This window comes from Festucalex cinctus, chromosome 16, assembly GCF_051991245.1.
Source record: "Festucalex cinctus isolate MCC-2025b chromosome 16, RoL_Fcin_1.0, whole genome shotgun sequence".
Classification (NCBI taxonomy): domain Eukaryota; kingdom Metazoa; phylum Chordata; class Actinopteri; order Syngnathiformes; family Syngnathidae; genus Festucalex; species Festucalex cinctus.
In genome coordinates this window covers 13,647,923-13,662,840 of record NC_135426.1, presented here as the reverse complement: position 1 = coordinate 13,662,840, position 14,918 = coordinate 13,647,923, and the positions used below count along the sequence as shown (strand labels likewise).

Here is a 14,918-nt window from a genome sequence, read left to right as displayed (position 1 = left end):
ATGAAATCGAGCAAGCAGGGTCATGTTAAAAAAAAAAAGTGGCTAATCGATAGCGTCGACGAACACTAACAATATGTGATTGTGGATGTACTGCAACATTGTTTCCTTAGCTTTTAAATGTATTTCATTTTCGATTTTATTAGTATTATTGGTTTGTATGGGGTGTTTGCTTGTGAAATTGCCTTCTGAGATACACTTTAAAAACTGAAAAAAAATGACTTGCTTTTAATGGGGTGGGAGGAACCTGTACAAGCAACTACTGTATGCAATGCATTATTTAAAAAAAGAAAAGAAAAAAGTCAACTACCACACATTCTGCTTCCAAAGTCCAACATGTGACAAATATAAATAAACCCAGTACTTACAAGCATGAACACATGAAAAACACATATAGTGATGACCAATATGTACATCAGCTTGGCAATTAATTCAGTGTAGCACTTGTGAAATACTGTATAAGAATAGCGAAAAATACAAGCACTTCTGTAACTTTACAGCTGCACCTCCGGCCTAGTCTTGCATGAATTCTTGTTGACATTTGAAGCAACCTGACACTCTAAACACGACCCGTGTGTTTACGTTCCCGGCTGGTAAATTCAAACCGGTGGAGTCTTTTTAATAGCCATCAGGCGTGTTTGCAGCTTTGTCACCGTGAAATAAAATAGTACGCTGCATAGATCAGAATGGCGAACACAAGTCAGTCCCGCAATGTGTCGTCATTTGAAACGAAGACCAAAAAAAACAAGCAGTGCATCTGAGCATGACTCCAACCCGACGTGCTGCTTTACATTCTTTAGTTTACGACTTGACACTCGCCCGTTACACCCCCCAAACGTTCACATCCGGTCGAGATGCAACCTGGCGTCCTTCTCTTGTCTTGCAGGGGCTAAGAGAGGTGCCCCTCTTATTAGGAGCGTCAGCCGAGGTCAGCCCAGGTCCCGCTGATGGCGCGGAACACGTTGAGGGAGTTTTGCAGAAGCGAGCGCATCATGCCCTCCTGGTAGATCTGCAGCGAAAGAGAAAGACAATGTGGATACTGTACGGAGTAAAACCCACTGCCAATGTGTATATCTGTCAACTGTATGGCTAGCTCCAGTTAAAAATTTGTACAACTGTAGGATGAATTCAATGTTTTGCTGAACTATTTTTATTATTATTATTATTACCTGATTTCCTTAAAGCTGAGGGCCAGCACAGTTGGAAAAAGAAAAAGTCGAGTTAGACGGAACGCAAGAGAGGATGCAATGATGTCACAATCACACACTGACTAATGCTGCATTTGAGGATGGTCGGAAGTCGGACTTTTCCGAGTTCAAACCAGGTAGTGTGTACGGGAACGCCCCCTTGAACTCGGAAATTCCACTTATTAAGTCAGAAAAAAGGACTCCGACTTCACCGACGGACAACAATGTGACGTCACTCTGAATGGCAAAGCACAATTTACTCGAGTATAAAACTAGACAGCGTTTTTCATTCATAAATATTCGACATAACTTCACGTAACATAACGTATGTGACAGTATGCCACTATCCACCTGCATGAAGTTATACGGTGAACTACTGAACTGTATGGAATGCTTATGAAATAAGATAAAACAATAAATGAAGCAAAATTGCGAGCAGGTAAGTTTGCTGGAGCTCAAAATGAGTTTTGAGGACCAAAATAAAAAAAGATTTACCACTATCCGCCATTTTGGTTGTTTACTTTCGCCTCAAACACTTTCAGATCGGTACTGGGAAAAAACAACTCGGATATATCCGACTTCCGACCATCCTCGAATGCAGCATAATATAGCCGATAGGCCAAGACTTTTGAAGTCACAAGGCCGCCATCTTGCTCCTCCTCCCAAGAAACGTTTTTCGGCATACGATCCTATACATTTACACCATCAAAATTGAAGAACATTTAAGACAGTACTTCGTAGAAACAGCATGATTTATGATGTTTTAAATTTATTAAAAATAAACAAGAGGAATTAAGACATTTTACAACTTGCCTTTAAAATACATGTATAAATTATATGCTTAATGAGGTTTACAGGATGAAACTTGTATATTTTTTTAAATTAAAGAATTATAACTGTAATTCAACAAAAGATGCCTCTGCCAAATCTAATATTGGGGTCTAAGGAACTGAGCGATAAAAGGAAAAAGGGGGTCTTCAAAGCAGCACATACCGTCCACGTTATTTATTTGTTACTTGTTAAAAAATAGTGACCATCCTGGCACAAACCACCCACCCCGCCCCCCGCCTTATACTAAGTGCCTATGAGCTGTATATGTCTCATCTGTATGTACACCATATCGTTTATACAGTAGTCTGCTTGCGAGATGGGAGGAACAAGATGGCCGCCCTGTGACTTCAACGGCTTGCACGGGCGTTTTTGGGCTATCCAGTCATATATTCAGGTCAGTGGCGCAGGCAAAGTTGCCAAGTCTGACTTTTGTGACATTGCGATACATTTTCGGGAACCCAGTTTGGAAAAAAAGAAATGGTCTGTTGAGTTTCTTCTGCACTGTTGCCAAATATCTTTCACTTATGTAACAGCAGCAGTGCCACTTCCACAAACTTTAGCTTAGGGCTAAGTGATGCTTGGAATGAAAACACAAGGTCCAGCCGTTACCTGCTCATGGATGATGTCAGAGAGCTCCTTCACCATGTCTTTGAAATTGGCCTTGAGGCCCTCGTGGTACTCAAACTGGTCTTCTTTGATCAGACGCTCGTTGATATCCAAAGCCATGCTGCACGCCTCCACAAAACGTCTACCGGAAGATGTAACATTTAACTTACCGCACTTAACACATTCACTGCCATAGACGGTTATATTCGTCAATGAATAAGTTCATTTCGAGCTTGCCTGAAAATCTCTTTAAGCTCTTTCAATTTCTTGCCAGACTGGTTGGACTTGCTATCATCCAGGAAGGCGCGAGCGTAGGCCATGGGCCCGGCGTTCACCTGTAACAACAACGACATGCGGTAACTCAAAACGAGCCGCCTTGACGTGACATCGGGAGGCGTCTGACCTGCACGGAGACGCAGCCCTGAAGTTTGAGCTGCAGCTGGATCATGTCCACTTCCGCACTGGAGCACAGCTTGTGCAGCTCGGCCGTGCGGGACCTCATCTCGTCGATGGCCACGTCAACCGGCCGCAGGTCCACCTGCTTCTCCCCGACCACCTCCACGCGCTTTTTTACGTAGGGGAAGGTGTTGGCCGCTGTGGGAAGTCGAGAGAAATTCTGAGTCAATATATCACATCTGCGACCAGCTCAGGGTGTCACCCCACCCATTGTCAGCTGAGATAGGCTCCAGCATGCCCAAGACCCTCGTGAGGATAAGCGATTTAGAAAATGGACTGATGGCTTTATTAGGCTTGATTACAACAGCATAGTTCAGGGGTCAGCAACCTTTACTACTAGCCATTTTAGGACAAATAAATAACAAAAAATCTGTCTACAGTCGCAAAACATTTGAACATTTTGATGAATGAAACTGTGTGTTAGTGTTAAGTCTAATGTACTGAGGGCCCAAGAACGAATTAGAGCTGCACAATAACAAAAAACATAAAGCATCCAATACTTTGAGATTCATTTTCTTCTACCTCACACCTTCCGTTTCTGGATATATATTTTTTTCTTCCTAATTTTCATACATTTTTAGACTTTTCTGCCTTTTAGCCAATTTGCTGACATTTTTGGCAATTTTATGGACATATGGTCATTTTCTGCCTCTCTTCCTTTTTTGGACATTTTATGGCTATTTTTTTGTCTTTTTTCTACATTTTTTGCTGTCAATTTTCAGACAATTTTGTGGAAATTTTATGGTGATTTTCGATATTTCTTTTTTTTGACATTTTATGGTTACTTCTTAGGCATTTTTTTCCTTGCCTTTTCTTAAATCAATTTTCTGACTTTTTTTTGGCAATTTTGTGTAAATTCTGTGATAATTTTCAGGATTTTTTCTTTTGATTTTCGGACATTTTGTAGTTAATTTTACAACTTTTTTCCTGCCTTTAAAAAAAAATACAATTTCTGACTTTTTGGCCAATTTTGTGTAAATTGTATGGTAATTTTCAGGATTTCTTCTTTTGATTTTGGACATTTTATAGTTAGTTTTAAACCTTTTTCCTGCCTTTTCTTTTTAAATAAAATTTCTTAGTTTTGGGGAAATTTTGTGTACATTTTATGGTAATTTTCAGGATTTCTTATTTTGTTTTTGGAAATTTTATATTTGTGTTTTGTATATTTTCTTTTCTGCCTTTTTTTTTTTACATCAATTTTGGACATTTTTTGAATATTTAATTCTTTTTTTTTTTTTTTAATCTAAATCATTAATTAATTTGAATAATTACTTTATCTACAAAAAAATAAAAATAAATACGTACAAATATATTAATTTCTACTCCTCTTCTTTTTTTTTTTAAGAGAACCACAGGAAGCCACGGGAGAGGTACTTAAGGAACCCTGGCATAGTTGAATGCTGTTTCAACGGGCAGACAGGAAGTCTCTCTGAGAAAAAGCTAATTAGATTGAAATTACAGACTAATGGCCAGCCATTTGTGCATTTGAATGAAACAGATACGCCCTGAAATGCATTCTGCGTGGTCATCCTTTGATTGTCGATGCTCCAAGTGAATGTTGGTACTCTTACTTGTGAGCACAGTCTTCCTTTTGCACTGCTCCTCCACGCCGCCGTGCTTCTTGCCCGACAGCGTGTACGGCGTCTCAAACACGAAGCGGTTAATGTTGTGGCACTTTTCAAAATCCGTCTTCTTCTCTGGCGCCTCCTTCTCCTCAAAGTAGGGCTTGACGAAGGTCACCTGCACGTAGGCGAACTTGGGGTCCAGATCTTTGGGGTTCACCTGCGGGGGACGCAAGCTCAGTACGGCTTGTTTTGGGCGTGACTGAATTGGTGGCAAACTAGAACGCACCTTGTTGGAATCTTGAATAATCTTGACGTTTTCGGGTCCAAACTTTTCCCCGTAGAGCGACAGCAGGCGCTGGGAGATTTCGGAAAGGCCGGTGAGTTTGGGCTCTTTGTAGATGTACTCCTTTCCATCCTCCTCCTCGAAGAAACCCTGCGCAAAACATACGCTTACTTGAAGATGTGATGAAATCAAATGGCGCTTGACAATGAAGAGAAAATAAATACTTTTACAAAGATATCCCGCACTGTTACACACAATAGTTGATGTGAAGAAATTGTACTGTCCAGCTTCTTGTTAGAGAACAGGAAGTTGTGTAAAATGTGGTTAAACATTCAACAGCATAGACAGTTTTGAGGAAGTTAAAATAAATTCCCCTAACTTTTTGCGAGGATCGTATTTACATACATATTAGACTTCACACCGATCTGGCTAGATCAGGATCTGATATTTTGCATTTTATTGCGAAATTGGTGATAGACTGTAAAGGCTGTAATGTCTTAATTTGCCTGGTCGATCAATGACGTCATTGATCGGCTCAGCGAAATAAGACATTACATGTTATATATTTACTGTTTTTGAAGATTTTTTGGGGTTAATTTTTTTTCAATTGCCGTTAATTAAATGTGTTGTTCACTCTTCGTGAGCCAGTCCAGTCCCTAAATTCAATGACAATTTCAATTATACTCCACAATTACAAAATGAACGTAAAAAAAAGAAAAAAAAGAAAAGATAATTAATACAAATTTTTGAGTTGATTAAATTTATACATTTGCACCTTTTTTTTAGATTTTAAAATAACCAATTGAATACATTTTGGTTCATTGAAAAGGAACTTGCATAATTATAATATAGTGTTTCAAAGAATTTCATTTGTCTTAATATTTTTTTAAGTTTAAAGATTTTCTTGTTTTGTACCAAAAAAAATATACATGATCGTCCTAATCATGATTTCAATTATTATCAAAATAATCGTGATTAACTCATTCACTCCCAGCCATTTTCACTGAAGCAACCCCCTTCTCTCCCGGCTGTTTTACTGGATTTTGAATGATTTTGGTGCAAGGCCCACATAATATTGTGTTCTATTGCTATAAAAACATGGAACCTACCAAAAGAAAGATTAAAGTCTCTTCTTTCATCAGGTAAAACATTATATTTGTACCTGTTTCCGTTTTACAGCAATTGGCATTAGATTATAGCTAAGTTTAATCATTATTCACAAATCTTTTTAAAATCAGTGTGGAAAGAGCCTTTTGCAACATGGCCCTAATTGATCTCGTATACTCTGCTGCCACCTGCTGGCCGTTTTTGCAATAACTACCATTGCTTCAATCATTCTCTTCAGTTCAGAGGCTGCATCATAGCCTTCTGTATGCTCTAGCATTAAAAACATAAAAAACATATAAATACGTTTTTGGGAGCATGGTAATATTTAAAATAGAACTTATTTATACGTTTTTGGGAGCAAATGAGTTAATATTTTCTTCATAATCAAGCAGCCCCAGTCTCTACACACACCTGTCCATAGAAGGCGACTCTGAAGTAGGTCCCGAGCAGCCTGCGACCTGATTGGATCACCTCCATGACTTTGTTGTAGGCTCTGTGCAGCGTGCTGTACAGTCGACTCAGTTTCTGCAAAGATGCGATTTCATTGTACGGAGAGTACAAGTAGTACGTGGCCACGTGCGATCACGTTGCTGTTCGGCTACCTCGTACTCGTGGCGCTTCTCGTAGCACGGGATCACCAGTTTGGCGATGTGCGTGATGAGCTCGTAGCGCTCGGCTTTCCACAGAGCCTCTACGCAAACCTCCAGGTGCTCCACCAGGACCTCCTGACGAGAAGCGGGAAATCAAAACGATAGATTTCATGACAGTCAACACTTGTGCCAACTCTTTAAAAAACAAAACAAAAAAAACCTCGGTGTAATAGACGTCTTGCATCCCCGTGTCTTCCTTCATGGCAGCTTCCTCCTCGATATTAAACGTGACCTTCTTAAATGCGGCGAGCCCGCTTGGGAACAACTCTGTCCGTTAGGAAGCAAAGGTAAAAGTTAGAAAAAAAAAGTTGTCATTATGCCACATTTGATATGTTTTGAAAATACAGTATCTTGGATATTTTCAACGTACTTTTCCTGTGCAGGTACTCAGCAACCAGCGCAGCCACATGAACGTGACACATGGCTGCCTGTGGAGACAATCACAATCACATGAGCAGGAATGAAAACGCTACAGTCACTCGCAGAAACCGAATTCTACCTCGGAGAGATCGTTATTCTTGAGGTGCGCGCGAGCCATGCTGTCGAGCCAGGTCCGCCTCAGCTCGGGAGTGCTGGCGTAGGACCGGGCCAGGCTGTACTGCAAGTCCAGCAACATTTCCGGGTCTTTCTCATGCTCCCTCATCTGGGCCGTGGCCATCAGCACCGTACGGATGCGCTTGGTTAGACCCTTAACTTCGGAAGGGAATCCTGTTGACTAGAGACCAAAGATGTTTTTTTTTTAATTGAAGCTGACATGAATCAGTGTTGCCACGGTTACCTTCAAAAGTAACCTATTCTTTTTATTACTTATTTTACTGATTACTTGACTTTAAAAGTAACTTTTAACTAGTTACTTTTTAAAATCAAGTAATCTGTAACGTTGTTTTTCACATCATGTAATCAGTAAATAAGTTACATTACAAGTTACCTTATAAGTTACATTCAACAGATGCTACCAAGCTAGCTTACCATAAATTTAACACCCGTTTTTGCCAAATTGGAAGTGCATTTTTAACAATGTTATTGAATAAACTTTAATTTTAATTGCAAATTAAAAAAAAAAAAAAAAAAAAAAAAAAAATGAACATTTAAAAGAAATGGGATACTTGCTTTAGTATTTCTTGGCTGCACTTAAATATATATTTGTTAAAGCCTGACATTTAACTCATAATATTGGCATGGAATATTTTATAAATTATTATTTATATATTTATAATGTACTTTTTTTTCTCTTTAACTCATTTGCTCCACAAAACATATAAATCTAATTTAAATGTATTGTGCGTCCCAAAGGCGTATTTATAAGTTTTTGTTTGTTTTTTTTAATGCTAGAGCATACAGAAGGCTTTGATGTAGCCTCACAACTGCAGAGAGTGGGTGGAAAAAAATGGTAGTAATTACAAAAACGGCCAGCAGGTGGCAGCCGAGTATAAGAGATCAACCAGGGCCATGTTGCAAACAAGCTGATTTCTACAGTTTAAAACAGATTCGTGACTAATGATGAAACTTGGTCATAATCTAATGCTAATTGCTGCAAAACGGAAACTGATTTTTTTTCCTGATGAAAGAAGAGACTCAAATTTTTCTTTTGGTAGGTTCCATGTTTTTATAGCACTAGAAGACAATATTCTGTGGGCCTTGTAAAATCAGTCAAAATCCAGTAAAACAGCTGGGAGCGAAGGGGGTTGCTTCAGTGAAAAAGTGAAAGAGTTATCTTGACAATACCTTCATAGCCTTGTCGCTGTTTGCAAAATTGTTGATAATGGAGAGTGACTCCTGGAAGCGCGAGCTTCCACTGAGTGCCACGTCGGAGATCAGCTGGCTCACCGCGATGATGATCTGGCGAGAAAGACGAAAGGAGGGGAACCATCGCTGTGCCAAAAGGAAAAAAAAATGGGCTTGGAATTTACCTGCAGGTGCGTGCGCAGGAAGGTCTTCCTCTTGGTGTACTCGTAGTTGTTCCTCATGAGCAGGTAGAGCAGCCCCGATGCTTCGGCCCTCAGGGAGGCCATCTTGGACACGCAGCACTTGAGCACTTCGCAGCACAGAAGCTCGCAAAGGGTCACGCGACCTTTGAAGAGCACTGATGGGAACTAAGAGAGAACGCTTTGGTCTTATTATTTTTTTTTGCTTTTATTTTTTTATTTTTTCTGCAGCTGCACCGACCTTGCTCATGAACGCTCGCAGCGCAGCAAACACGTGCCTGAGGGCGGCTTCCGATTGGCTCACTTTGAGGAAGGTCAGGTAAACGTCAAACACTTTCCTCATCAGCGGGTTGTGACCGTCGCTGTCCGTCAGCTGGGTCTGACAACAACACAACTGGAATATTAGAAACAGCTCCCAATATGATGTGAATTAATATGACTGCGTGTGCTCACCTTAAAACACTGGATGAAAAGTGAAAGGACATCCAGGACACTTAAGCAGACCTCGGTGGAAATGTTGCCCTCGAGCAGAGCCTGGTGATGGATTTCTGCTTCGGATGCCCCCATCCCTGAACCCCCCACCAGACACGCACATGCACACGTACACACGCTTAAAACACTGGAACTCCCAAGGCTGGGAGTCAAAGTGTTCATTATATTAATCATTAATCCACATAGACAAATCAACCATCTTTCATATTAATGCATGGTTCATTTGCCTTTGTTTAAGTGTAAGCCTAACTACAAAGTAATAAGAACAAATGTATACTGTATATAATAAATCGGAGATTGTCTATTGTAAGGATGTTTGATACCACTTTTTTTCGGATTCTTGAGTAGTCACCGATACAGATATCGATACCATTTGTGCTTTAGACACATAAAATTTCCAAATTTAATTTTAAAGAAAGATCTCTATATCACAACATCGCATTTTCACGTAAAATTGCGTGAAATGAATGCCAGTTTTCTATCTTTCTAATTTCTAGTTCCTGCTTGTAAAATAAGCACATGAGGGTTGCAGAGTATGGAGGACCAAAAATACCAAAATAAAATAAATAATCCATCTATCCATTTTCTTCACTGGTTACTTCTCACAAAGGTTGCGGGGGTGCTGGAGCCTATCCCAGCAGCACCGGACAGTAGGCGGGGTACACCCAGAACTGGTTGCCAGCTAATTGCATATAATAAATGAATAAAAGTGAAAATAAAAAGAGATATGACACACTTAGGACCGCCCCTTCATTTGAATAACATTCCATGATGTATTTCCTGCTGACATCGTCTGCAACATGAAATAAATAAATATGAGAGCAAAGTGCGTTCATTTTTCAATTTATATATTTATTTTTGGATTTATTTGCGCATGTATTTTTATTTTCTGAATCTCATTTTTTATTAATGTATTTATTTTTACTTATACCTTGAAATAAGGTCTCGTATCGGACCGATACTGATTCCTGGTATCGGTAATTGTAATACATTCCATTCCATTTTCTCAACCGCTTGCTCCCCACAAGGGTCGCGGGGGGTGCTGGAGCCTATCCCAGCTGGCTATGGGCAGTAGGCGGGGTACACCCTGAACTGGTTGCCAGCCAATCGCAGGGCACACAGAGACGAACAACCAACCACACTCACAAGCACACCTAGGGACAATTCGGAGCGCCCAATTAACCTGCCATGCATGTCTTTGGAATGTGGGAGGAGACCGGAGTACCCGGAGAAGACCCACGCAGGCACAGGGAGAACATGCAAACTCCACCCAGGAAGGCCGGATGCTGGACTCGAACCCGAGTCCTCAGTACTGGGAGGCGGACGTGCTAACCACTCAATCACCGTGCCGCCCGCTAATTTTAATACAGATTTAATCAATAAAATAAAATTAAAAATCACATTTAGGTTATTTTTCTTAATCTTTCAACCAGACTTAAAAGGTTTTAAAAAGCTTTAGTAACAGATTTCATTTTACTTCCACACAAATGCCACGCATATCTGATAAGGGTGAAGCAACTATTAGTCATGAGCATGGAATGGATGATAAACATGAGTCAGCGTGTACTTTGTAGCAGACCTTAGTCGAGCGTGCAGATGTAACTTCATGAATTATCCAGCAAAAGTCGACACATTGTGTAATCTACCTATGTTGAGAGTGAGCGAAGCCTCCATGGTGCCGAACTGGTTGATTTTGGTCTGGATGGTGCTGGCTCGGTTGCAGCGCATGGCCGGCATTGTCTGAGACTTCCTGTCCGGGGAGAACAACTTGGAAGCGCACACCTCCTGATTTCTTGTCAGCACGCACAAGAAAGGGAAACCAAAAACATCAGCAAAGTTACAAACTGGTTTTGAGGATAAATGCTGCAAGGACATCTCACCTGCCGATGTTCCTTTTCCCGATGTAGCGAAACTGAACCAGACAGGTCCTGTGAATCAAATGCATGCAGCTCAACTTATTTGCTCCCAAAAACGTATAAATACGTTCTATTTTAAATATTACCAGTGTCCCAAACACATATTTATACCTTTTTTAAAAAAAATCATGCTAGAGCATGCAGAAGGTTTTGATGCAGTCTCTGAACCCAAGAGAATGGTTGAAGCAATGGTAGTTACTACAAAAACGGCCAGCAGGTGGCAGCAGAGTATAAGAGCTCAACCAGGCCATGTTAAAACAGGCTGATTTCCTCAAAGTTTTAAACAGATTTGTGAACAATGATGAAACTAAGCTATATTCTAATGCTAATTGCTGCAAAACGGAAACAGATAGAAATATACTATTTTTTTCCAAGATGAAAGGAGAGACTCTAATCTTTCTTTTGGTAGGTTCCATGTTTTACATTCTGTGGGGGTTGCAAAATCAGTCATAACCCAGTAAAACAGCTAGGAGCGAAGGTGGTTGCTTCAGTGAAAATGAAATGAGTTAACATTGTAATTTCATTCTGTTTCCAGTGGTGACATCTACACACTTAAAAGCTACTTACTCAAGCAAACTGAGAAAATTCCTAACGTCTTGAGGATTAAGTTTGTTCCAGTACGCCATGAGAGTGTCTGTGGCCAAAAAAAAAAAAAAGTTTAGTGATCATTTTCAGTGTGTCATTTGTGTGTCACTCGTCACCGACCCTCTGACAATGTCTTGGCTACATGTAAGAAGGTGAGCAGAAGGCCCCTGATCTCGTAAGGGCCCAGTCTGCTCTTGGGGGGCCCGGGACTGCTGCTCATGGTGGAGCCACGCCTCTGCAGCTGCACATGCACAAAAACAACAAGCATAATTTATTTTATTTGTATAAATAATAATTTATTCCTATATTCCATCATTAGATGACAAACTTGTTGATGTTACATTACATTTCTACCAGCATCTTTGCAATGTGAAAGGTGAACACAACTTGACATTGTATAAGTAAATCATTAAGCTGTGCTCAAAACAGAAGCTAAGATGCAAATGAAAATACAACGATATTCAAAACACTGTGTGTATGTGTGTTTCATTGATGATTAACTAGTTAATCTCGGTAAGATGTTGCCAGGGGAACGCCATATACAGCAGCTATTAAACAAATCTCACGTCAATGCTATCTGGTGTCCCAGAATCCATAAAAAGAGATCCTCTGGAGTCTTCCCTCCTCACGACATGGCCATTAAGGGCAGGCAGGCCTGATAAAAACAAAACATCTATCACCACCATAATAAACTACACCTTCTCAAAACAGACTGACTTGTATGCCTTCTACTGGTTTCCCTGGAATAATTTGAAGGTGTCTTGGGGCACACGACTCACTGTGATCTTTCTCTATTGCTGTGCTTATTCTTTTGCTGTCTGTAGAACTGCATGACACGAGGTCGTCTCTCGAGCCCTGCAAGCAACAAGTCCACTGTGTATATGTAAGATAAAAAAGGTTCAGATTTACAGCGAGGGGTCCATTTGGAGGGGGCTCACCATGAGATTGGAAATGTATGGCTGGGCAGATAGTTGCTTCAAGTTCTGGAAAAGCAACTCAAACAGTGGCAGGTAGAGCAAACAGATCCTGGCTTGCTGGTTCTGAAATAACAAATAGAAAAAAAATCAATCACAGTGGTGCAAAAAAACTACAAAAGTGTGGAACTGCCATTGTGGAGTACACATTTTTGACTGGCAAATAGATTCAAACAAATATATTTAAATGTATTTAAGTATGTTCATATTTGGAGGTTTGAACAACCTCCGCATTTATGGGGAAAAAATGCTAAACGGAAATCCAGCCTTACGGAAATAATAATAAATCATAAAAATTACCAATAAACAATGGAAACTTTTCAAACATCTTATGCATTATGGGAGAAAATGCAAAATTTTTTAGCTTTTAGCCTACAAGTACAGGCCAAACGTTTGGACACACATCTCATTCAATGTGTCAATTGCTTTATTCTCATGACAATTTACATTGTATAGGACTGTCTCAGAAAATTCGAATATTGTGGTAAAGTCCATTATTTTCTGTAATTCAGTTAAATAAGCAAAAATGCCATACATTCTGGATTCATTACAAATCAACTTAAATATTGCAAGCCTTTTATTGTTTTAATATTGCTAATTATTTTTATTTATTTATTTATTTATTTATTTATTTATTTATTTATTTATTTATTTATTTTACTTGGTCTGATGAAATATTCTAATATTTTGAGATAGGATATTTGAGTTTTCTTAAGCTGTAAGCCATAATCAGCAATTACATTGCAATTGCATTACAGAAAATAATGGACTTTATCACAATAATCTAATTTTCTGAGACAGTCCTATAGATTCTCACTGAAGGCATCAAAACTAAGAATCAACACAATGTGGAGTTATATCATTTAAAAAAAAAAAAAAAAGGTGAAATAACTGAAAACATGTTTTATATTCTAGGTTCTTCAAAATAGCCACCCTTTGCTCTGGTGACTGCTTTGCACACTTTTAGCATTCTCACCTCTGGGAACTCCTTCAATACTGTTGGAAAACCATTTCAGGTGACTACTCTAGAAGGTCATCTTGGAATGCCAAGAGTGTGCACAAAAAAAAAAAAAGAGAAAAGAGTGACTATTTTGAAGAAGCAAGAATATAAAACATGCTTTCAATTATTTCACCTTTTTTTTTTAAGTACATAACTGCACATGCCTTCATTCATAGTTTTGATGCCTTCAAGTGAGAATCTACAATATAAATAGTCATGACAATAAAGAAAATGCATTGCATGAGAAGGTGCGTTTAAACTTTTAGCTTGTATTGGACGTTCAAACATATTTGCCAGTCGTTTACTTCACATTGTCACCCTCACCTTAAATGTCGTGTAGCGATCGTCCATGGCATGTTTGATCAGAAGGTTCTTGAGCGTGCTCACGGCTAGTTGCCGTACCTCGGGCCCCTTCTGCAGGGCCGCGGCCACATCTCGGAGGAGCAGGCCCACCAGGAAGTGATTGCGGCAGTAATCCTCGGTCAGACTGAATTCCAGACTTTGCTCTGTGGTTAGTCCAAGAGAGCAAGCGGTAGGTCAGTGGTAGGTCACAACTGGTAATAAATGAATAGAAAAACAAGGTGAAAAGTATAAAACATTATGACATTTGAAAAGGCTAAATATTACATAAATCACCAAGTGCAAGTGGTCATAATGTAGTACACATTTTATCCTCACACAAAATGAACAATTCAACAAGAAAAATTCAGCTTGATTATATATTTCCTGATGCAGGAAATGTATAATTCCATATGTTTGCGCTGCACAAACAGCATAGATAAGCAGATATCTAAAAGAAAGAAAGCAATCATGTGCAAGGCCATAATGCTGTGTTAATATCATAACAAGCAGTGTATCCCGGAAAAACTGAGTTTATACCCAGTGGATATAATTAGCACTAACGATAGTGACAGAGCTAGAGAGAAAACCTCAACTTAACAACAAATATCCTGCTTGTTGAACATGTATAGAGAAATATATTCATAGAGTGTGAGTGGATTCCCGCAGAAGCAAAGCTCATCGGCACCGTGCACTTGGCGAGTGAGGGTTAATGGAAGCGAGAGTGCAGAAAGCTGGAGGAAGTGCCGGTGTTCGCGCGAGGCGGGGGGCAGAGGTCAAGGACGGCGCGGTGAGCTTCACCTACCTACAGGGCCAAAAAGCTCCGTCGCATACGGAATAAAATCTGACGACAAGCAAGAAAAAAAAAACAGACGGGAAGGGTGTTGGGTACAAATAAAGAAATCGGGGAAGCTAGTCACAATCCATGCAGCGTTTACATAAAATGCATTAATATGTGGTCCAATCAGATGTAATTTAACACTTTTTTTTGCATTATATTAAACA

At 39.7% G+C, this 14,918-nt stretch overlaps 1 protein-coding gene across 2 annotated transcripts in view; it reads right to left on the bottom strand.

Annotated features, from left to right (window-relative positions):
- Positions 1–205: 205 nt before the first annotated feature.
- dock11 (dedicator of cytokinesis 11) overlaps positions 206–14,918 on the bottom strand; it is a 30,092-nt gene continuing 15,379 nt past the window's right edge. Inside the window, exons 31-54 of one of the 2 annotated variants that reach the window (XM_077499680.1) lie at positions 14,719–14,757; positions 13,899–14,080; positions 12,539–12,640; positions 12,380–12,455; positions 12,167–12,255; positions 11,721–11,841; positions 11,583–11,649; positions 10,980–11,027; positions 10,746–10,891; positions 9,061–9,176; positions 8,849–8,986; positions 8,593–8,775; positions 8,408–8,521; positions 7,182–7,397; positions 7,053–7,110; positions 6,843–6,949; positions 6,635–6,757; positions 6,444–6,557; positions 4,929–5,075; positions 4,649–4,859; positions 3,025–3,215; positions 2,859–2,956; positions 2,625–2,763; positions 206–1,006 (exon numbers count right to left, since the gene is read on the bottom strand). In XM_077499680.1, the coding sequence (XP_077355806.1) occupies positions 917–1,006; positions 2,625–2,763; positions 2,859–2,956; positions 3,025–3,215; positions 4,649–4,859; positions 4,929–5,075; positions 6,444–6,557; positions 6,635–6,757; positions 6,843–6,949; positions 7,053–7,110; positions 7,182–7,397; positions 8,408–8,521; positions 8,593–8,775; positions 8,849–8,986; positions 9,061–9,176; positions 10,746–10,891; positions 10,980–11,027; positions 11,583–11,649; positions 11,721–11,841; positions 12,167–12,255; positions 12,380–12,455; positions 12,539–12,640; positions 13,899–14,080; positions 14,719–14,757 (2,915 nt within the window). In that variant the 3' untranslated portion in view covers positions 206–916. The remainder of the gene's footprint in view (positions 1,007–2,624; positions 2,764–2,858; positions 2,957–3,024; positions 3,216–4,648; positions 4,860–4,928; positions 5,076–6,443; positions 6,558–6,634; positions 6,758–6,842; positions 6,950–7,052; positions 7,111–7,181; positions 7,398–8,407; positions 8,522–8,592; positions 8,776–8,848; positions 8,987–9,060; positions 9,177–10,745; positions 10,892–10,979; positions 11,028–11,582; positions 11,650–11,720; positions 11,842–12,166; positions 12,256–12,379; positions 12,456–12,538; positions 12,641–13,898; positions 14,081–14,718; positions 14,758–14,918) is intronic. The other variant, XM_077499681.1, reaches the window with a different exon arrangement.